Source organism: Panicum virgatum, chromosome 1N (assembly GCF_016808335.1).
Source record: "Panicum virgatum strain AP13 chromosome 1N, P.virgatum_v5, whole genome shotgun sequence".
Taxonomy (NCBI): Eukaryota; Viridiplantae; Streptophyta; class Magnoliopsida; order Poales; family Poaceae; genus Panicum; species Panicum virgatum.
Window position 1 is genome coordinate 58,791,517 of NC_053145.1, and position 23,050 is coordinate 58,814,566.

A 23,050-nucleotide genomic window follows, 5' to 3' on the forward strand; every position below is an offset into this window, starting at 1 on the left:
CCCATCACTGCCCGGAGTTCAGGTGGGGTGGGGTGGCCGGGTGGGGGAACCCATTCATCCACCATCGATAGGGACCGTCGTCACTCACACCTGTCCGTGTCTCTGCGATACTGCTGGCCTACGTTCGTTCGAGCCACAGCCCACAGCCACCTCGAGCTAGGTGGCTGTAAACTATGTTTAAAAAATTCGTCTAACAAATTATAGATAAATTGTGTAATTAATTATTTTATTTAATTATATTTAATATTTCATACATACGTTCAAACAAAGATTCGATGTGTTGAGGAATCTTGTAAAATTTTGAAATTTTAAAAGCAACTAAACAAAACCTAAAATAAAAGAAAAGGACGCCGCTTCACGTGAGCGCGGAGTAAAACCCGTCACGCTACAAAAGGCGTGTGGGCACGTTCACGCCCGCGGCGATCCACCTCGCCGGTCGCAAGACGCATGTGCCATGTGCCCCGGACGGGGCATATAGTACTTTAATTTATTCGGAAATCGGAAGAACCCCCGTCCCCTTTGCTCTCCGAACTCGTCAACTGGCACCTGCTGCTTGCCATTCCTCTCCCCCTCTTCTTGTTCTCGCCGTCGGATCACAAGCGGTAGCACTCCGAATATACAAAAAGCCTTGAAGCCAAGGAATGTACGGGCGACCGACGCAGCTGGACGCCGCGCGCGCCCCCGATCGGCGCGAGCACAGCCACACCGATGCGGCTCGGCCGGTACCCCAACGTGCGGCGTGCAAGCCTGGCGATCTGGAGCTTTCGGAGGATGCTTCAGCCGGGCGCCGGAACGGCAGCGCGCGACAAATTTTGCCAGGAGGGAGCGGGGATCGTCAGCTCGGCGGCCCAGGGCCGTGCGAAAACTGCTTGCTCGCCGTCCGCTTCGCGGCGATCTCCCCAATGGCGTTTAGCTGTTTAGCTTTCATGCTCGGTGCGTGACAGCCACAGGAGTGGCCGAATTGGTCGATCGCTCATGCAGCTCGTACCGCGAGCACAGAAATGCTACTGCTTTTTGTAGTTGTGGAAGTCAGAAAAGTAGTCATTGGGCAGACTCGGTCACACGTTTTTCTCTGCAATTCTGAATATTTGTGCCTCTCCATTTCTGCTGCGGCGAAGGAGCTGTACGTGTACGATACGTGTGTGCCCACGACCACCAACGGAGCCACGCGCGTCGCTGTGACGGGCCCGGCGTGGGCCAGGGGCGGCGCGGGCAGGGACACGAAGCCATGTGTGCCGCTGCGTGCGTGTATGTACTACGCAGGGCGGTGCGTTTCCGCCGCGAACAGTGTCGAGGTCGGAACGCGCCGAAGCCAAGCTGCCAAGGGCCAGGCCGGTGGCGCTTTCGGCAGCACAAATCGCAAGGGGACAAGGGACTTGCGGCCGCGGTGGGCCGTGCCGAAGTGTCGGTCCGATCTGGTGTCTCGCCCGCTCGTGCTGGGATCGGCGCTGGCCGGCGCGTTCTTGGCGTCTCATTTTTCTTTTTGCTGTCCTAAAAACTCGTGCGCCACCGGTTCCAGTGCGCTGGCACCACCGATTCTGAACGGTTTTTCTGCTAGCAGTTCGGATAGTTGTAACAGCGTGACAGATTATTTTACCCGCAAGCGACGTGGCAATTTACAGTTGATTCAAATGTGTTTTATGAATTATAAGGTCCGGAGCTTGTTGTAACGAGTTTGATGGTTAATGGAACCTGCTTTCGGTGTAGAGAAAACTGTAAATCCATGAGAAAAAAAGTTTATGCCAACTCAGCCATGAAGAAAGAAAGCAATAGGAACTGGGAAGGGGGAGGAAAGAGGCAGTTTCCTGGATTTGTTTACCTTTTCCAATCACTGCGTTTGACAGACTAGAGTTGGAATGTTGTGAGAAAAAAACACTATTAACTGGCTAGTGGCTGGAGGCTGCAGCGATGTGAGAGGGAAATACTGTCTTAACCCCCGATAAACTTAATTCGGCGACAGGAAACAAAAAAAAAAACAAACAGAAGAAAACGGGGCCCACCCCTGCCCTTACCTCCCCTCCTCGTCTCCACCACTTTGCCTCTGCGCCCCGGCCCCCACGAAATCTGGAGACCTGGACGCCATTGCTCGCCTTTTTTCCGTCGAGCGCAAGGAAACCCGCGCGCGCCAGGGGAGGGATTGCCGTGACCAATTCGAAAGGTATCTCCTCGCCGCGCCGCGCCGTCGGCGGGGCCGGGCCGCCTCCTCGTTTGCTTTTTCCAGGGGGGGTTCCATTCCGTCCGGGCCGTGAACCTCCCTGATCTGGATTCCTCTTGCAGCCGCTGCGGGCGCGGGCGGAATCTGGCCGCGGCGGTGGTGAGATGTCCGCCGGATTCGTCGGGGTCGTCGTGTCCGACCCATCGCTGCAGGGGCAGTTCACGCAGGTCGAACTCCGATCGCTCAAGGCCAAGGTGATGTCCGAATCCGTGGATTCTCCGCGCCGCGCCCTCACCTCTGCTGCGCCTGCGCTGGAAACCGCAGTTGTTTCGCGCTTGGTTGGTCAGTTTCGTTCCGGTTGGTTATTTTGTTTTGCCGGTGTCGCAGTTCGTGTCTCTGAAGAGGGATTCCGGCCATGTCACCACGAAGAATCTGCCGGGGCTGATGAAGAAGCTGAGGGGGCTCAATGAGGTGGTATCCGAGGAGGAGATCGCCGCCTTCCTGTCGGAGTCCTACCCCGACAGCGATCAGGAGATTGAGTTCGAGTCCTTCCTCCGGGTACATGCATCTCGGCGTTTCTCTGAGCTATTGAATTGGAATGTGGACAGCAGGACAGGAATGGTGCGCTATTCTCAAACTATTCTAATGCGACTGTGGAATCTGGCTCTGTTTCCGCAGGAGTATCTGAATCTGCAGGCCAGGGTGAGTGCCAAGGAAGGTGGTGCTGGTGCTGGGGGCGGGGGCGGCAAGACGTCGTTCCTCAAGTCCAGCATCACTACGCTGCTGCACAATATCAATCAGGCAGAGAAATCGTCCTACGTGGCGCACATCAACACTTATCTCCGCGACGACCCATTTCTGAAGAAGTACTTGCCAATCGACCCCGCTGGAAACCAGTTGTTTGATCTCATCAGGGACGGTGTTCTGCTCTGGTGAGATGGCTTTGTTGTTTCTGGCTTGTAGCAGAGGGCATTCGTTTAACTTATTGTTAAATAAAAAATTATCCAATGCTAGACATTTCTGATGGTTGTTCATTTATGGCTCATTTTCTCAGCAAATTGATCAATGTAGCTGTACCTGGGACCATCGATGAGAGAGCAATAAATAAGAAAAGAGTTCTTAATCCATGGCAGAGAAATGAAAATCATACACTCTGCCTCAATTCTGCCAAGGCCATTGGATGCACTGTTGTCAACATTGGTACACAGGATTTGGTAGAGGGAAGGGTATGTTTATCTGTTCCCTCCTTGAATGCTGCAGTTTAATTTGTTTTAAAAAGTTTGGTGACGATGTTCATGGAACTATCTGTCCTCCAATTCCTCAATGTATTGTACCGTGCTTATTAACTTGGGTACCAACCTTGCAACGTTTACTACTTTGTACCAGTCTCTATATTCTTTATATCACCTATTACTACGTGCTCCCTACATTTTCTTGCCTTTTGCTGATTGCTGCAGTGCTTTTTTCCAATCTGCTTCTCTAGATGTTGCAGACATTTAGACACCTTCTTGCATGGGCTCAATATTACTCTTAGTTCATGTTTTTTATCCAAGCTATTGGAAATGCCATGGCTTACACAAACTTATATTGTTTTGCATGCAGCCTCACTTAGTTCTTGGATTGATATCACAAATCATAAAGGTAAGCATTGAATCAAGCTTTGCATTTTGGGCTATTCAGCAAACAGACTATCGTCAGACGTCTGGTTCATTGAATAAAGATTTGTTTGTACTTTTCATCAGATTCAACTTTTGGCTGATCTGAACCTCAAGAAGACACCGCAGCTGGTGGAATTGTTTGATGACAGCAAGGTAAATAATGGCAGGCATGTTTTAATTGTTTATTTTTATTTCGGGATGTTTTCTTGAAACAAATTTCATTTTAACCCTTACTGTGCAGGATATAGATGAGGTTTTGAGCTTATCACCAGAAAAAATGCTACTTCGGTGGATGAACCATCATCTGAAAAAAGCTGGCTACAAGAAAATCGTTAACAATTTCTCTTCAGATGTGAAGGTGCATACAATTAACAAAAATGCCGCCAAAATATGAGTCACTGTTTATTTGTTGATACATGCCACTTGATTATATTGTCACCGCATTTGAGTTACATTGACAAACTAAGGTTATGCAACAGTTGTTAAAGACTACTTTATTCTATTATACCCATAGCTGGATGTGATTACCACCTTAGGGAATATAGGAGTTAGGAAAAGTGTGTCAGAATGTGCTTGATCCATCAAAATTGGTTTTTTTTTTTCATGCTGATGTGCTTACTCTGTTCAACCACCATGGTCACACAAGTTAGTTCTGTACAGGATGGTGAAGCATATGCTTACCTTCTGAAAGCTCTTGCTCCAGAGCATTCCCCTGAAACTACATTGGATACCAAGGATCCGGAGGAGAGGGCAAAACTGGTACTCGAACAAGCTGAGAAGTTGGACTGTAAAAGATACCTGACCCCAAAGGATATCACTGAGGGGTCTGCCAATTTAAATCTTGCATTTGTTGCGCAAATATTCCAACATAGGTAAATATGACAAACATTGGTTTCATAAAACATTCAATATGTGACTTAGCTCACCAAATCATGAGCTAATTTCCCTCGGTCTTCCACATTTACACTAAAAGTTTAACAGATAACCACTAAGGATTCGGCATTGTCATCTGATCCTCACTTGGATGCTATTGTCCTATGCCACAGGAATGGTCTAACCAGTGACACCAAACAAGTTACGCTCACACAGACAGCAACACGTGATGATGTTCTATTGTCTAGAGAAGAAAGAGCCTTTCGGATGTGGATCAACAGCCTTGGGGTTGAATCATATGTGAACAATGTATTTGAAGATGTTCGCAATGGGTAATAAGATATTTGGTATATTTTGTGTTTTTCTCTAAATGAGTTGGTTATTAATGTCCATCCTGATGCAGATGGGTACTTCTTGAAGTACTTGACAAGGTTTCTCCTGGATCTGTCAATTGGAAGCTGGCAACAAAACCTCCAATTAAATTGCCATTTAGAAAACTGGAGAATTGCAATCAAGTTATAAAAATTGGGAAGCAGTTAAAGTTTTCTTTAGTAAATCTAGCTGGGAATGATATTGTTCAGGGAAACAAGAAATTGATTGTTGGTGAGTTTGTCCACGTCTAATTTTTCTAGTGGAACTAAATGGAACACACTCTTAATATTCATTTGTAGCATCATGTAACTTAAGTTTTGGGTGTTGTCTTTCAGCACTCTTGTGGCAATTGATGAGATTCAATATCCTTCAGTTGTTAAACAAACTGAGATTCCACTCCCAAGGGCCCCAAGGAAAAGAAATTACTGATGCTGATATTCTAAATTGGGCCAACAGCAAAGTGAAAGCATCAGGAAGAACTTCTCGAATGGAAAGTTTCAAGGTGCTTAAATGCCATCTATTGAAGTCCTATTTTCTTGTCAGAAAACTCTGGATGCTTAGTTTCGTATTTTTCTCTTCAGGACAAGAGCTTATCAAATGGATTGTTCTTCCTTGAGCTGCTTAGCGCAGTACAGCCAAGGGTTGTGAACTGGAAAGTTGTTACAAAGGGGGAAACTGGTCTGTTCTCAGCCCATATGCATTCAGTTGACCATTGGACCACCTTATTTCCTGACTAATCTTTCGCGGTCTTCATAGCTGACGTCAAAACTGAATCATAACTAATCTACAATTTATTTTTCGATTTGTCAGATGAGGACAAGAAGCTGAATGCTACCTACATCATTAGTGTTGCAAGGAAGCTTGGATGCTCTGTGTTTCTGTTGCCAGAGGACATCATAGAGGTAAATCGCTATTGCTAGTAAATATGAAACTTCCAGTAGTGTTGCCAGCAAAGATAAATTAAATGCCTAGTAAGCAGCGCTATTTGCTGAAATGTTTCGGTATCTTCATCTTTTTACTCTCTTCTGAAAACAATGATGCTGATTCTCACTTGCAAATTGTTACTTAGTCATGCCATTACTTTATCATTCTTATGTTCTTTCTGAACAGGTGAATCAGAAGATGATCCTTACACTTACTGCTAGCATTATGTATTGGAGCCTACAGAAACAGCCTCAGTCACCATCTGAAATGCCAGAACAATCAGACCCATCTAGCATGGCTTCCGATGCAGCCTCTGATGTTGGCTCAGAGGATGGTGCTTCAACAATCGCACCATCCGAGTCTGAAGATGTGAACTCGCTGTCTGATAGCATATCCAATTTGACAATGGATGATGCTACTTCAATCGCCCCATCTACCGAAAATGGAAATGTCGTGGCAGAATCCTGATGATTATGCATCTGCAGTTCTTTTTCCACATAGTACTGTTTTTTATACAGGGAATAGTGCTTTCGTGGTTCCCAAAGTCGTAGCTACCAGAAGTGAATTTTTTTACTACTTCTGCTTCCTGTGTATGGTAGCTTGATAGATACAACAAATGCAGATAGATATAGATGGTGTTGGTTCATTGAACTCGCTTCATATATGATACTATAGGAGGGGAATGGATAATTATATGTTGCTGGATGGGTTCTTTTTTTTTTTGTGTTGTTGGTATAGACCCCATGCAAATCTTAAGTTCTCTTCTGCATCTGGGCGGCCAATTCGTTCATCTGTTCGATGGACTCGTCATTTTGTACTACCTGGTGGCCATCATCTCTTGTAATGTCTTGCTATTCTGAACTATGCCTGTACATAACATACTTTAAAAAGGTTTTGCCTTGCCCAGGAGCTTTTGTAAATACTGTTCTTTCTTCGTTCTTTGCATGCGATTTGCGCAGTTCAATCTGAGAATTCGATTTGGTTAGACTGTTTGCCTTGTGGGCATTTTTGAAATACAATTCAGTACCCGTTTTAATATCATATCATACGCAGGAGCCAAAATGACTAACTGCATCGATCACGCTTCTTTCACCTGTGATGACGGTTTCCTCATGCGAGCAGCACAAGTCTTAGTTTTGTGCCCTTCCGCCGGTGAAACACGATAAAGATGACTTCAGTTAATTCTTTAGGAAAAAAAAGAAAGGAAGATGACTTCAGTTGTTAAGCAGTGGTGGCATCTTACATCACGTGCTTGCTAATTCTAGTTAACTGATAAGTAACTACTCCTAAGTACTTACTGGGTTAAGCCTGTCCTATGCCCTTGAACAGACAGGCTGAGATAGCTCCCTGCCATCACTCAGTACATAGGTGCCTGCTCCCCTACTGCTACTCAAATTGCACCATTCCCTCTCCCTCTCCCTTCAACCGCTCAACTCTGTCCTCTCTCTCAAGCGAGCTAAGGTCCGGGCACTATGTAAGCCAAGCCGGAAGCCGTGGCTCCCCCTGTCGTCTCCACCGCTGCCAGCTCCGCCGCCTATCCATCAACGCGGAATGGCGGAGGGGAGTAGCCGGGCATGGCAACCCGGCGGTGGTCAAGGAGTTCAGCCGGCCTAGACGTATCGGCGTCGCGGCATACAAGGGCAGGCCAGGCATTCGATTCCCTTCGTGTGTTACTCCCAGCTGTAGCTAGCAATTGATCATTGATTCATTCTCTTGCTCTCGATTTTGCCTAGTTTTTGCTTCCGCAACAACGACATTGTTATTGCCGCAGAGTGCTGTGAACAATCTCGCAGTTTTTTCGGGTGATGGGTGTCGCCTTGGTTCATCTCTGTACCGTTTCCTTGGAGAAACACACTCGCTCTGAATCGGAATGAGTGTTTAGTTCTGAGCTGCGACGATTTTTCTTCTCGATGTGGGTTGGCTCTTGCTTCTGCCTTGCACCTGGCATCGAAAGCACACCAGCATGCAGTGCCTTCTTTCTCCATCTGCATGTTTGGTACGGCGCATAACTTTGCTCACCACTGCGCCTATCAGGAAGCAAACAGCTCCTTCTTGCTTGGTAGCATGATTAGAGGAGGAAATTAAATTGGCAGAGCATGCTTGAGACCTCTGTCTATTGTCAAAAATCAGCATTGGAGCTGCTGCACTTCGTTCACATTCCAGACATTGCCTCTGTGCACATCACCGCCAAACCATTGTCGAAAAACTTCACCTGAGCACGCCGGCTGCTTTGGCAAGCGACATTGCAGCAGCCCGCAACCTTCCGTCGCTCGGGATGGCTTCCTCACCTTCGCGAGAGACACGCCTTTCGCTCCACAAGGCAACACCGCAACGCCTGGGCTGGGCAGCACTGGAACGGCTGGCGCCGGGGCAGCATCACAGCTCTTGCCGGCCGCGTCCCACCAAAAACTCCTCGCGGCGCGCACGGCCGCACATGCAGTCGTCGCTGTCTGGCTCTGGCTCCCCCACAAGTCGCGGTCGGCCCGCTGGCGCCGCGCGTGCAGGCAGCGCAGGACCGGCCGACCTGTCCGCTCCCCACCCCACGGTGCCTGCCCTCTGCCCTCCGCGCGCGGCCAGGAACAGGACACGGCGCCGGCCGAGCCTCGGCCTGCGCTGGCGCGCTGCGAGCGTGTAGCCCGCCGGCCGGGCCAGCACCTGGTTTTCGGGCGTGGCGCTGGGAGCATTTGGCAAGTTCCGCCTCAAGTCATCGCGCGCTGCTGGAGCTCGTCGCTAGATGCCAACGCGAGATGGACGGCCAGGGTTGACCTTATTGTCTTTGAGCGGCAGGAGGGGCAGGCTCAGGCGCTGTTGAAGTGGTGCTGTGGTGGCGGCACCGGAGCAGGGGACAGGGGTTTACCGTTCAAGTGGTAAGAGACGCTGTTGGAAGTGAGGTACACGAGATTGGATCGGACGGTCCGCAGTGGTCGGATCTAGAAATCTTCTCTCTCTTTTTTCAAAATCACAACGCGCCGTTGTTTCTTTACCCAACAGCCGGCCATTTTTTTTTATGGAGAGGACCGAGAGGTTGTAGGTTCGGGCGTTCCTATATACCGTCCGGAAGATCGTTAAGCAACTTGTCGCACAGCCCAACTCGGGCCACCTGCTGAGTAACACACAGCCCATAGCGAATAAAGAAACAGCGGGAGAGAGGAGGCGGCATTGCGATGGCCTGAACTGCTGAACAAAAGTAGCACTGCAGCATTCGACTCACTCAGAAGCTAATATCTAATAGACTAGTCTAGTATTTTCTAGTTTTACTTAACTCTTTTAATGGAGTCAACATTATTGACAAATGGATTCAACATTCTAAGAAAACTAATTCAACAGTTTGAAAAAATTAATTCAACATTTTTCTAAAAAATGTTGAAACAGTAAGTTACAAATGTTAAAAATCATAAATTAAATTGTTGAACTAGTATATTAAAATATTGAACTGTTAGATAAAAGATTAAAAATAGCATATTGGATCTTATTTTCTTGCATTAATTTCAACGAATATTATGGTCCAAACGGATTTTTAATCGGATGTATGGTTGAAGAGAAAAGATCCATTGAAGTTTCGAATATGTGTAACTTTCCATCATCTCCCTACACTTGCTGGCGTGGCATCCCACCACTGCTAGTCTGTTCCAATCAACACGCCGCTGTATGCACGACCAACGCGCCCACGTGCTAGGCTATTCGGATATAATCATAGTCACTGCACCAATCTCAAACAGTGGAAGATATATGGACTAAAAATCTAGTGGAAGATGGATAGGATTTCTCTGTAGGTTCCAGCGGGGCAGGTCCAGCAAGAGAACAGGCTGCATGCCGTGACGACCCATGAGAGGCCCGGTAGATGCTTAAGGCCCGTAAAGGGCAAAATGGAAAATCTGCCAAATCTAGACTACGATATATGATAGGCAGAGAAGGGGGAGCGTTGGCGCCGCCGAGAGGGGGCATCCATTTCTTGCATGTGCTAGGAATCGTACGTGCGTCAAAGCGAGCGCCTCCATCTCTCACGTCTCTCTTGGCTCCGACGGCGCCTCCGCCGCTCTTCATTACCGTCGACGCTAATCAAGCATGTCGTCGCGCCGCTCGTCCACCACCGGCTACCGCCCACAGATTGTCCGACTCTGCCTGATCGGCGGTGCTCCTGCGCCACCTCATCTCTGTTGCCGCCGGATCGTCGCCACCCCAGGTTCCTTCCTCGAGGCCATGGAGCCGCTCCAGCTCGGCAGCCCCAAACCCTAAACGCCTCCTTCCACCGTCCCGACCGCCGACGACTTCGGTGGCGGCCGCTCCCCTCATCTACCACCAAGGGCGATGTGAGGTTCATTTTTCCTGGTGCATATGCACCACGGTGAAAAGCAAATTTTTAGTAGTTGATCCAATTTTTACCATGTAAATTATATCAATTTTGTTCTATGCAATTGAGAGTGCACCAGGGTTATTTCAATCCTAACTTCGCCTCCGCCTATCACTCTCGGATCCTGGCAATCCCTCTTCTCCAACCCGGCGGCCATCACCGCCACGAGATCGAGAGGAAGAAGAAGAACAGTACGTGATCGGAACCTCTAACGCCTTGGCGCCGCCTCGCCTCCTATTCGTAGTTTTAAACTCCGCTCGTAGCCCGTCTCGTCTACCCCTTCCAAGTGGAATCATCGGCACTCGGCAGATAGAGCTGGGCGCCGCCGTTTTGTTTCATTTTTCTTAACTTATATAAAAGAAGGACTTGCGTATTTTCAAAAAAAAAAGGACTAGCTCCTGACCAGCCGTCGGGGAGAAATAATGCCAGCCTCGCGAGTCGCCAGTCGCCACGGCTCTCCGCGCGTCATCCCGCTGGCGTAACAGCGCTTACGGCACCCGGGCATGTCTGCACGGCTCGCTCGCACGCCGGGCGTAGCGCAGTGTGAAAAGGGTTGGCATTTTAAGTTTTTAACTTGTCTTCGATATAAACGAGGGACACATCGACTGGGTTGGAAATTGGGATGGAGAGAGCTCCAAGTCCAACAACCGTTCCCGCTAAAACTCACGCACTCGGGCGCACGTGCTCGTGTGAAATTTTTGACTGTGGCTCTGCTCTGGCTGCCCGCCCCGGCGCGGCGTCATCTCTGCTGGCGTCGCGGCGCTTACGCCCACGCTCACGCACGCTGGAGACGGCGGCGTCCCGGCCTCCCCGCCGCGCAGCGACGCGGGACATCCATCACGATCGCGTAAACGAGGAGAAGGGGGACGCATGCACTGCCTCTCCGCCGCGCGGAGACTATAGATGGCCATTTGGCCCGATACCTATGGGCCCGAAGCCCGGCCCATATTAGCCCGACCCGAGCACGGCACGGGCCCGAATATTATTGGGCTCGGGCCGGCACGGGCACGATAGCCGGGCCGTGCCTGGGCCTCAATCCCGGCCCATGGACGCGTCCAAGCACAGCCCGAAAAAGGGCGGCCCGATGGGTAGCACGATAGGCCCGTTTAAATACTATGTTATCCATTATCAAACCCAATTTAAATATTTTCGGGCCGCCGGGCTGCCGGGCCAAACGGGCCGGCCCGGCCCGATTAAATCAATTTCGGGCCGTGCCTGGGCCGGCACTTCGGCCCATGGGCAGGCACGGCACGGCCCGATAATATTTTCGTGCTTAAGCAGGTCGTGCCTAAACGGGCCGTGCTTAGACGGGCCTGTGCCGGGCCGGGCCGGGCCGGGCCGCCCGTTTGACCACCTATAGCGGAGACCATCTATCTATCTACTTCCTCCGTATCAAATTAAATATACTTTTAGAATTTAGGTGCGGAGATCAATTGTAGTGAGAAATTACATATCTATTCCTACGAAAATATAATCATTTTACTTTGGAGGGAAAGAAAGTAGAAAAAGATAATCAGAGACAGATTTTCCTATTAATAGAAATACATTTATTTTAAGGCAAATTTAGAACTCTATAGATGTATATATTTTAGAATGGAGGAAGTATCTATTTGTACGAGACCAACGGTGGCGTGCTCCTACTGGTAGATACTACGTGAGTGCAGGTTGGTGTCGCATCGTTTCGCTCCAGGGTCATTCTAGCAGTACTGTCCTCGTCACTCGTCAGTACTCCGTACTCTCGGTAGCACGGCGCGGCACGGTTGGTGAGAGGTGCTACTCGTACCCGGCCGGCCTGTCGTCGAAACACAGCAGGAGTCGGCGCTGCCAAAGGTTCCCGATGAACGTCATGCTCGTCCTGGCGAGCGGTGAGCGCCTGCAATGAGAAAAACATGTACTCCTCCGTTCTCTCCGTTCCAAACTAGATTCTCTAAGAATATTTTAAATTTTACCAAATTTATATAATATTTATGATACTGAATAAATTATTTATTCATTAGATTCCATATTAAATATATTTTCATAGTGTATCTATTTGATGCCATAGATCTTTATAATCTCTTCTATAATTTTGGTTAAATATAAAAATATTTTGACCCTTCAAAAAGTTATAATGGCTTACAATTTGAAACAAACTAATAGATCTTAGAGCTTCTCCAGTGATGAGTCGAATCATCCGGAAAAGAATCTGCCAGGCATGCTGTGTATCTTCAATTCTTCATTCTCTAGTCGTGTTGAACTGGAACCGGATCCGCTGCAGTAACGTCCCCTGCAGTTGGGTCACTGCCACGTGGGCCCCACTGCGTGCAGGCCCCACACGCAGTGACTCAACTGCGGGGGACGTAACTGCAGCAGAGCCTCGTCCGTGTTGAACTATCATGTGGTACCATATACAGTAAAAAGTTCTCATTTCTCTCTCCAACGTACACACTCGCTAGAGGTGTGGAGATGTGCTTCGCTGTACACATATATTTGCTCAAATCCATGCATCGAGTCATAATTGGAGGTCGATTCTTTGTACCGTACAAGATTCGGCTATTCTCCGAGGAAGAGTCAACTCATGTACTATCAGGTCATTCCATGATTCTTTTTTTTTTCTCATCACTGGAGAGTGGAGATGGCATTAGGCTATCCACAGCGGCCCGAGCAAAATGCTGGTTCCCTCTCCTCGTTTCCCACGCCCTCACATATTTACTGTCTACAGTATGTCTACAGTGTCAAATAGTAGTCATGCTCGTCCATTTGCTCGCTTCAAACAGTAGGCATGCTCGTCCATTCGCTAGCAGTAGGCTGCACGAGGAACACACCACAAGCATCTCGCGTCCCCACAGGCCACATCTAGGCCTTTCTTTCTAGAAATCCTGGAGCACGCAAGTCGAGAAAAATTTCTTCCATAAAATATAGAATAAAGTTTATTTGCAAAACCTCTTCATAAATAGGTATAACTTTTCGCGACGAATCTAATGATGATAATTAATCGATGATTGGCTCCGGTGATGCTATAGTAACCATCATCTAATCACACGGTCAAAAATCTCATTAGATTCATCAGGGTTCTTAGCACATGGATTCTGAAATTAGTTTTGTAAACTATATTTATTTAATACAGTAATTAGCAGTCAAAGTGTTGATTTTCTAGAATTCTAGAAAACCAAACGGGCCCTACCATCTTTCTGCTAGCCACACACACATTCAGAAGGGTATGGTTTAAGAGGTCACAACTTACTCGTTATCTAGAAGAAATCTTCAAAAGGTGCAGCACGAAAGAAATATATCTTTATTTTTTGTGGTTGCCAGTGGTGAAGTCTAACCTGGGCTGGTCCGGGATCGATCATCAACTGATGGAACGGTTTTTGTTTTCAGGAAAAGGAATACCCGTTTACACGTACCTGTCCGATCAAGATCTGCAGCAGAATTATGAGAAGAGGCTGAGAGAGAGCGCATTTTTCTATTTTCAGGAAAAAGGAATACCCGTTTACTCGTACCTGTGCTCGTCATGTGGCCGTTAGATCAGACAAGTCAACGGTCCATGTGCTTTTTCTTCATCTAGCCTTTTCCCCTCTTCCCCTCTTCCCCGCCACCGCTAAAACTACTACATAAATTTTAATTTGTCCTTGTTGGAAATCTGAAATAGTCTTGATTTTTCAACTGGCACCGCCAGTCTCGAACAAATGACCTCGATCTTTAATCCCGATTGTACCAACCGGGACAAAAAAAAACTAAATCCCGGTTGATACAACCAACAAGGACCAAACACTATTAAAAGTATAAAAAATCATATATTCTGCTCTCACACTGCTTGCTGCAGCTCGCCGGCGCCCAAGAGCTGCACCCGGCTCGCCGACAGTCCATGCATCTTGCCGTGTTTGGTTTCAGTAGTACTACTAGTATTACAAAAAGAATTTTGCATATACGAAGTATTAAACGAAATTTATTTGCAAAACTTTTTCACGGATGGACATAACTTTTCGCGACGAATCTTATGACGGTAATTAATCGATGATTGGCTACAGTAATGGTACAGTAACCAATCTCTGATCGTGCGGTCAAAGGCCTCATTAAATTCATCTCGCGAAGTAGTGCAGGGTTATGGAATTAGTTTTATAAACTGACTTTGTTTAATACCCATAATTATTGGTCAAAGTTTGTGCTATTTCCTAGCACAAACTAACCAAACAGGACCCTTGCAGACGCCCCCATGTCCTCGCTGCCATGGCACCACCGCAGAACAACCATTCGGCACTAAAGTCAACCCCCCAAAAAAGAAATCATACAAGTGTTGCTATTTTCCTCATCAAGAGAATACAGCTGCTATTCTTGCAGAAACTCAAACTCAATCTACAAAAATACTACAACAATTCCTCCCACGACTGAGAAAAGAACAAGAAAATCAAATTATTTAGAAATAACACTACACGCATGGGACTTCTAGGGTGCGTTTGGTTGGAGAGCGAGGTAGAATGGAGCGGTTCTATTCCAGATTCCAGGGATACGATGGTTCCATGCTCTGTGTTTGGTTGGAGGGATGGAATTGCTCTATTTTATATTTGGTTGGAGGAACGAGAATGAAAAATGTTACCGCTCTGTTAACCACCGTCCCATGGGCCCGCATGTCAGTCACCCAATCTCTCCTCCCTCTCTCTTCAACCGCCGCCGTGCCTCCCCGCGGCCGCCAGCCTTCAGCCTCGCCCCGAGCTTGGCCGCCGCCGCCGGAGCTCCGCCTCCACGCCGAGCGCCGCCCTTGTCCCGAGCTCGGCCGCCGCTGGATTGCCGCCTCCGTGCCGAGCCCCACCCACTCCGGCTTCGCGAGCGGCGGCCGGGCAAGGGGCAGCCTGTGCAGCGGGGGAGGGGCCGCCGCCAGAGTGCCGCTTGCCCGCCTCCGCGCCGAGCTCCGCCCGCTCCGGCTTCGCGAGCGGCGGCCGGGCGAGGGGTGGCCCGTGCAGCGGGGGAGGGGCGGCGCGGCCTGGAGAGCACCTCCGCCTCCGGTCCGCCGCGAAGCACCTCCGCCCTCGGTCCCCTACGCCGCCGCCACGAAGCCCCTCCGCCTCCGGTCCGACGCGCCGCCGCCGCCGCCGCGCACCTCCGCCCCCGGTCCGCCGCTCGAGCTTCGTTGGCGCGCAGGCCATCGCCCCCACCGCGCCCGAGGTGTGTTCCCTCCTCACAGAGCGAGACGGCGTCGAAGTGGGATGGCTCGGTTCGCTCGATTTTGTGGGGTCGATCCGTCCCGACTCCCGAATCTTGAGCGAATATTCGCTCTTCAGAACCGCTCCGTTCCTACGCTCTTCATCCAAACATGAGATGGAGCGGCTCCATCCCAGCAGACTCCTGAACCAAACGCACCCCTACTTGCTGAGGGCTGAGCGGCCGCTACTCGCTTGCGCCCCTCGCCCTCTAGCTCCGCCGCTCGTTGCAGCCACCTCATCCTCAGCCAACCGCCGCTCTCTGAAGTGGCCATTGGCTTCCTCCTTCAACTCAACCCACCGCTACAAGCCTCCACCGCGGCGAGCGCGGCTTGCCGCAAACCCAAGCCGTCGCTATGCGACGTTGCTTGCCGCGGCCTTTAGCCGCCGCCGCTCCCCGAGCTCCCTGCCCGGGCGTTGCTTGCCGCAGTCTCGCGTCGCGACTGCTCGCCTGTCCTAGCCTGCAGCTCTGTCCGGCTGTGCTGCTCCCACCCGATGGCACCTGCCTTGCCTCAGGCTCTGCCGCTCCTGAACGAGAGAGAGGGGGTCGAGATTGGAGAGGGAGAAGGAAAGGAGACCGAAGAGGATAAGATAGAGGACGACTTGATGTGGCATATACTCCCTCTATATAGGAATTAGAGGTCGTTTAGAGCGTGGCTAATAGTAGCGCCCGCGGTTGGCTGGGAGGAACGCAATGATGGTGGCAAGGTCCACTACCTCAACCAATGGAAGCGGATGCAGAGCCTCTCAGCTGGCTTGAGCGGGCGCATGACCAAACACCGGTCTTCTTCTCTTTCTTGGTCCACGTAGACTCTCAGCAACCCATAATACTTGCTCTTAGGACATTATTGTGCATACTAAGGAGTGACTAATTAGGGATTAGTTTTTTTTGTCTGCCCATATTAAATGGAACATATCCAGTGCAAACTAAGTTTTGGTGCAAACCCCGTGCAAACCTACTAAAAAACATCTCAAAAAATTCTAAAAAAATCATGAATGTGCTTCTCAGGTTACCTCATCTATATATAAAATTTCATGGTCAAATTCATCTTACCCTAGAAGTTACAAAAAAGACAAATTTGGGGTGCATTTGAACCATTACTGTTTGTCAGAAAATTTGTCTTTTTTGTAACTTATAGGGTAAGATGAATTTGACCATGAAATTTTATATATAGATGAGGTAAGCTGAGAAGCACATTCATGATTTTTTTCAAGATTTTTTGAAATATTTTTTAGTAGGTTTGTATGGGGTTTACACCAAAACTTGGTTTGCACTGGATATGTTCCCATATTAAATAGGGTGTGACGGGTGTATTATTGCCACCAAAATGCACGCAGCTCGATTGGTTTGTGCTGCTAGTCCCGAGGCTAGAGGGTGCCGGATTGAGTCCTCGCGGCTTCTTATTTTGCCCATCACACATCCTTTTCTCAACTCACGGTGGGCACTAGAACGACTGCTAAAAAGTATACAGAGGGAGTATAGATGGAGATGAGCCAAAATAAACTGTTCGAGTTTTTAATTCCGATGTGGGGTTGCAACCGGGACTAATGTACCCTTTAGTCCCGTTGAAGCCACCAACCACAACAATGGATCAAAGTTCCATCTAGGGTTGGACGAAAAACTCGTAACTCGCTAGCCCGCTCGTTAATGGCTCGGCTCGAGCTCGACTCGTTTTATAATAAGCCAGCTCGTTTTATATCGAGTCGGCTCGAGCCGGCTCGCGAGCCATAATAAGCCATGTTAAATCTCAAGCTTACAAGAAAAATTGGCTTGGTCCATATAACTACACATCCCTTGGCAGCTGGGCCCAACCCAATTATGAAACCCTAACCCTTGTACAATACAGTACACCACACCACCACCATCCACGGTCCACGGTCTCCTTTCTCTTTCGCCCTTTCCCCTTTCCCCTCCTCCCGATCCCGAGCTGCCGCCTGCTGCCCTGCCTCCCGCGTGGCGCCGCCCTACCTGCGCAGCGCACGCCGGCCTGCGCGCGTGGCAACACCCCCGCCAGGCCCCTGCCGGCTGCTGCCGCCCGCCTGCGCAGCGCACGGCGCCCTACGCTGCGCGCGCGGCACCGCCCCCGCCAGGCCGCCGCCCTGTTCGCCCTGCGCACGCTGAACGCTACCTGCACGCACGACAGACGACATCATTGCGCCGTTGCCCGTTGCCGCCGGTCATGGAGGATTTGGAAGAAGTCCCTGTACTGTGTTTTTGTGATTTGGCTCGCGAGCCAAACGAGCTGGCTCGAGCTTTTTAGCGAGCCGAGCCGAGCTGGTCTGCTGGCTCGTTTGTATAACGAGCCGAGCCGAGCCATAACGAGCCGAGTTGGCTCGAAATCCAGCCATAGTTCCATCTACCTATTGGAACCAGAACTAATGTCCACATTAGTCGGGTTTTTGTAGTAGTGTAAGTTAGATTCTTGTGGTGAACTTAATCAGAGCGTGTGAAACTCATTGGCAAATACTCCCTCCGTTCCAAATTACAAGCCATTTCAAGAATCTTGGAGAGTCAATATTTTTCAAGTTTGACCAAATTTATATAACAATATAATAATATTTATGATATCAATTAAGTATCATTAGATTCTTTGTTCGCTATATTTTCATAGTATACATATTTGATGTCATTAATTTTTGTGTTTCTCTCTATAATTTTGGTCAAACTTTGAGATGGTTTGACTCTCCAAAAGTTTTGGAATGACTTATAATTTGGAACGGAGGGAGTATGTCGACTTCCATCTCTATGAACAATGAAATAGCCCGATTTGGACACCCATGCGCCGTCACGCTCACGCCAAAACAACGCCAAGCCCGTCGCCGTGATGCCCTGGCCCATCCAGCAGTCATCCGTCGCTCACTTGAAGCCTCGCCATGCCTTGCGCCCACGCTCACCACCGGAGCCAAATCAACTTACCTCTCATACTCGCCCTACCATTCCTTTAAGCCTCCAGACACCAGTGATTCCCCAGCCAAATCATGACACAAATCTTGTGGCTACAAAGTGCAAAATATCGAGTGCCAGAAGGAGAACAAACTATCGATGATGTAGAAGGATTCAGTAAGTCAAAAGGTAACTTGCACTAAAGTACAAGGAAAGACACCGTGCCGATATCATTGTAGCAGCTACTGTAACAAAAATACTATTGCATGGATACTATTTTATGTACTGTTGCACGAGAACTGTTCATGCAGATGTGACCATTGATTTTGCGATGAACGGCTTCCAAAGGATGGTAAGGGGTGGTTTGGTTCCCGGGACTTTTTTTAAGTCTTTGGAACTTTTTAGTATTTAGAAGTATTAAATAAAAGTTAATTATAAAACTAACCGCAGAACCCTGGGGCTAAATTGCGAGACGAATCTAATGATGTATATTAATCTATGATTAGCGGATGGTTACTGTAGCATCAATGTAGCAAATTATGAATTAATTAGGTTCATTAGATTCGTCTCGTGAATTAGCACTCAGCTGTCAAAAAACATTTATAAATAGATTTTATTTAATTGAGCAGTAGTATGTGACTTTTTCGATTATACTGGTCACCGGTCGACTCGAAATGATGGGATCACTAGTCCTAAATGCACTAGCCACACGTCCAGTACACATGTAATTTGAGTTCAACCTCAAAATTTCAGGTAACGGGAAAATTGAGCAGTTCACATATCCTTTAAAGCCTCACATATATCTCGCTCATGTATCAACACATCGTGAAAATATAGGTTAGTTGTAATTGTTTCATTTGAGCGCGTTCATTAGAGTTCGAACTAGAGATTTCTTACTTTTTTTTTGACTCATAGAGATTTCTTACTTGGTACTATGGATAACTTCCTCGCAATAAAAATACTATGAATAATTTGTTATCCTTCAACAATCATGTTTCGACGACGGTGTATATCCTATAAGAGATGATCGCATAGACTACCCGGCCGAAAAAAAGGAAAAGAAAAAAAAGAAAAAGATGACCGCATATTTTTTTGTAGTGATATTTTGAGTTCGTGGCTAGCACCGGCTGAATGCTTCGAACAGAAGGACCGGCAAGAAAGGGACCAGCTGGATATGGAAACACCACGAGGCTCCACCGGATTGGAGGAGCACCAAAGGCGTACGCTAAAGCTACATGAGTTTGGACTCACTCGCCTTTCAGGTGCTATTGGCCGTGCTGGTGTGCTGGATGATGGGCCTATAAATTGAGAAGCTAAGCTCTGCTCGTGTTCTGCAACTACAACGTGCCACCGCGAAACTACAGTCTACATTACAATCCGAAGTGGCAAAAGCAAAGCTTGCCATTTTCCAGCACCTCGCCGGTAGTGCAGCCATGAAGGTAGAGCGCGACCTCCACATGAGCCGTGGCGACGGCGAGACCAGCTACGCCTCCAACTCCAGGCTTCAGGTTCGTGCTTCCCCGCCATCAGCATCTGTACCTGCAGTGCAGGAGATGGCTGCATGTATGCTAAGAAAATTGTTTTTTTTTTTGGAAAAAATCTGTTTTTCAACCCTGAACTATCACACTAGTCCGATTTTGGCCCTTGAACTACAAAATCGGACATCCTACACCTCCAACTAACGAAACCGTTTGAAAAACAACCCTGGCTCAGCCAAAGGCGGTTTTGCTACAGTAAAATTTCCGAATTTCTGGAATTTCACACCTCACTCAATTAAATAATAAAGAAAGCATAGTTAATATTGTCTAAAAATCATGATATTTTTTTGTAAGGTAGATCAAAAGACAAGGAATCTATTTTGGCTAGATGTGCTACAATAGACATAAAGAAATTTGAATTATAAAATTTTAAAAATAGGTAGAATTCAAAATTCCTTGAATTTTTAGGTCAATTAAACCTATGATAAAAATGCATTAAAAATATGATAATTCATAATTTTTTATTTAGTTTAGTTAGGTACTTTTTATTGGCCCAAGTTCTATAGAAAATTCATAAATTAAAATTTAAGGAATCAAATTTGATTCAAATTTGAGCATTGCGAAGTAATTCAAAAACTTTCATAAAAACTTGGGCCAATAAAAAATACCTTATTAAACTAAATAAAAAATTATGAATTATCATATTTTTATTTCATTTTTATCAAAGGTTTAGCTAACCCAAAACTTCAAGAAATTTTGAATTCTACCCATTTTTAAAATTTTATAATTCAAATTTCATTATGTTTAATGTATCACATCTAGCCAAAATAAATTCCTTGTCTTTTTATCTACCTCCCAAAAAAATATCATGATTTTTAGACAATATTAACTATGCTTTCTTTCTTATTTAATTGAGAGAGGTGTGAAATTCCAGAAATTCGAAAATGCTACTGTAGCAAAACCGCCCTCAAAACAGCTTGCTACAGTGCTCGAGGGGGTGATTCAGACAGTTTTGCCAGTTCGAGGGCCTAGGTTACCCGATTTCGTAGTTGGAGGTTGAAAAACGGACTTCTTGACTAGCTCGAGGTTGTAAAATAGACTTTTTTTTTTTCTTCAGGAGAAGTCGATACTGAAGACGAGGCCCGTGCTCCACGAGGCCGTGGCGGCCGCGCGCGCGTCGGCGTCGCTCTCCTCCGCCGCCGCGATGGTCGTCGCGGACCTCGGCTGCTCGTCGGGGCCCAACACGCTCCTCGTCGTCTCCGAGGTGCTCGGCGCGGTCGCCACCGGCGGCCGCCGGGAGGCGGAGGAGCTGCGGCTGGTGACGGGCGGCCAGCAACCGCAGCCGCCGGCGCAGCACGTGCAGTTCTTCCTGAACGACCTCCCCGGGAACGACTTCAACCTCGTCTTCCAGTCCCTGGAGCTGTTCAAGAAGCTGGCCGCCAGGGACAAGCGGGACTCCTTGCCGCCGTACTACGTCGCCGGGCTGCCGGGGTCCTTCTACACCAGGCTCTTCCCCGACCGCTCCGTCCACCTCTTCCACTCCTCCTACTCCCTCATGTGGCGATCCAAGGCACGCACAGATTTAACCAATCAACATTTAAGTGATGAAGTGACTTTGCCACCGGCCTGATGCTGCAGTTCTGATCGATACAGCTTCATATATGTGTGTGTCGTGTGTCTCTAGGTACCTGAGGAGCTCGCGAGAGGCACGGTTCTGAACGAGGGCGACATCTACATCTGGGAGTCCACGCCGCCGCCGGTGGTGAAGCTGTACAGGAAGCAGTTCCAGGAGGACTTCTCGCTGTTCCTCAAGCTGCGTCACAAGGAACTCGCGTCCAACGGCCAGATGGTGCTGGCGTTCCTGGGCAGGAAGAACCAAGACGTTCTGCGTGGCGAAGTCAGCTACATGTGGGGGCTGCTTGCGCAGGCTCTTCAGTCCCTTGTAAAAGAGGTTTGTCGTTCGGGCAACATAAATACATCAACTGGAGATGCATGATCTGTGTCGATCGCTCAGTCCCGTAATTCACGAGCTGAACCCTTGCCAATCTCCAAGAAGGTTTAACCTGGATCTTCTTGCTTCGATCTTGATGCATGGCAGGGCCTTGTGGAGAAGGAGAAGCTGGACTCCTTCAACCTCCCGTTCTACGCGCCTTCGGTGGACGAGGTGCGGGACGTGATCAGGCAGAGCGAGGCGTTCGACATCAACCACATCCACCTCTTCGAGTCCAACTGGGATCCCCAAGACGACCTGGACGACGGCGACCTCGTGCTCGACAGCGCCCAGAGCGGCGCCAACGTCGCCCAGTGCATCAGGGCTGTGATCGAGCCCCTGGTCGCGCACCATTTTGGCGAGCACATACTCGACGATCTCTTCGAGATTTATGCGCGGAACGTCGCGGCGCACCTCCGGAAAGTGAAGACCAAGTACCCTGTCATCGTCCTGTCCTTGGCGGCGAGGCGCGCGCCCAAGTACCAAACGAATGGCGATTGCTATTCGCTTTTCACACGAGGCCAGTTAATGTAGAAATGACTAATAATTTGGGACAGAGGGAGTATATAAAATGCAGCTACAGAATATATATAGTTCGTGGACTATTAGTAGCAGAGAATAGTTCCTCCACTGCTTCCTTTGGATTTAACTGGTTCAGCATTTCCAAAATGTCAATCTATCAGGTTAAATATGTACCGTAATCTTAAGTGTCTAGGTAATGCCTTGTGCTGTACGTAATCTCGAGTTAATATATTGAAAAGTTCCAAATATTTATATCAAATAAACATCATTATATTTATTATGAAATATGTTTTTATAGCATACATATTTGGTATCATAAAAAATACTCCATTCTTCTCTATAATTAAGTTTAATTTGGGGCAAAAATAGGATTGCACAATATATCATCAGCGCCGCTCAAGGCTGACGGGAAATCATCAGTCATCGAGTACTATAACAAAAGGACATCATGCATTCAGGCCCATCGGCTTTCTGCACCTGATGACCTGACGCACTCAAAGTCTGAAACCATAATGTCTATAAACTAACTCCAACAATGAAATGCAATTTTGAGAGGCAAATCAGGGTTGCCTCACGTGTACAGTAAATGCAACATGCATGTATTTAGTGACATCTCCAACAACCATAGCATTTCCCGCTCTCCCGGCAGTATCAGTTTCATTTCCC

The 23,050-nt window shown here is 48.1% G+C and overlaps 2 protein-coding genes across 3 annotated transcripts; both read left to right on the forward strand.

Moving 5' to 3' along the window:
• The first annotated feature begins 1,984 nt into the window (after positions 1–1,984).
• Positions 1,985–6,902, forward strand: LOC120657055 (fimbrin-4-like). Of its 2 annotated transcripts, none has more exons than XM_039935299.1 (15): positions 1,985–2,158; positions 2,304–2,409; positions 2,543–2,713; positions 2,834–3,087; positions 3,210–3,381; positions 3,758–3,796; positions 3,898–3,966; positions 4,055–4,171; positions 4,474–4,685; positions 4,860–5,018; positions 5,090–5,289; positions 5,394–5,560; positions 5,640–5,736; positions 5,869–5,960; positions 6,169–6,902. In XM_039935299.1, exons 2-15 carry the CDS (start codon positions 2,320–2,322, stop codon positions 6,448–6,450), a joined length of 2,121 nt encoding a protein of 706 aa, XP_039791233.1. In that variant the 5' UTR covers positions 1,985–2,158; positions 2,304–2,319; the 3' UTR covers positions 6,451–6,902. The 2 variants fall into 2 exon arrangements, with proteins under 2 accessions (XP_039791233.1, XP_039791232.1); XM_039935298.1 differs by having other exon boundaries at positions 2,002–2,158; positions 2,278–2,409.
• Positions 6,903–19,717: 12,815 nt separating this feature from the next.
• Positions 19,718–22,669, forward strand: LOC120657056 (anthranilate O-methyltransferase 3-like). The gene is made up of 4 exons (XM_039935300.1): positions 19,718–19,902; positions 20,990–21,442; positions 21,557–21,823; positions 21,971–22,669. The coding sequence occupies exons 1-4, from the start codon at positions 19,828–19,830 to the stop codon at positions 22,394–22,396; spliced, it is 1,221 nt and encodes a 406-aa protein (XP_039791234.1). The 5' UTR covers positions 19,718–19,827; the 3' UTR covers positions 22,397–22,669.
• Positions 22,670–23,050: the final 381 nt, after the last annotated feature.

What these genes read in the sequence shown, in the direction of transcription:
- LOC120657056 (XM_039935300.1), top strand. Translation starts at nt 19,828, where the DNA reads ATGAAGGTAGAGCGCGACCTCCACATGAGCCGTGGCGACGGCGAGACC. An exon ending in CCCTCATGTGGCGATCCAAG is followed by an intron (nt 21,443 to 21,556) that starts GCACGCACAGAT and finishes GTGTGTCTCTAG; the next exon opens with GTACCTGAGGAGCTCGCGAG. An exon ending in TTCAGTCCCTTGTAAAAGAG is followed by an intron (nt 21,824 to 21,970) that starts GTTTGTCGTTCG and finishes GATGCATGGCAG; the next exon opens with GGCCTTGTGGAGAAGGAGAA.
- LOC120657055 (XM_039935299.1), top strand. Translation starts at nt 2,320, where the DNA reads ATGTCCGCCGGATTCGTCGGGGTCGTCGTGTCCGACCCATCGCTGCAG. An exon ending in AGTTCGAGTCCTTCCTCCGG is followed by an intron (nt 2,714 to 2,833) that starts GTACATGCATCT and finishes CTGTTTCCGCAG; the next exon opens with GAGTATCTGAATCTGCAGGC. An exon ending in ATTTCTCTTCAGATGTGAAG is followed by an intron (nt 4,172 to 4,473) that starts GTGCATACAATT and finishes AGTTCTGTACAG; the next exon opens with GATGGTGAAGCATATGCTTA.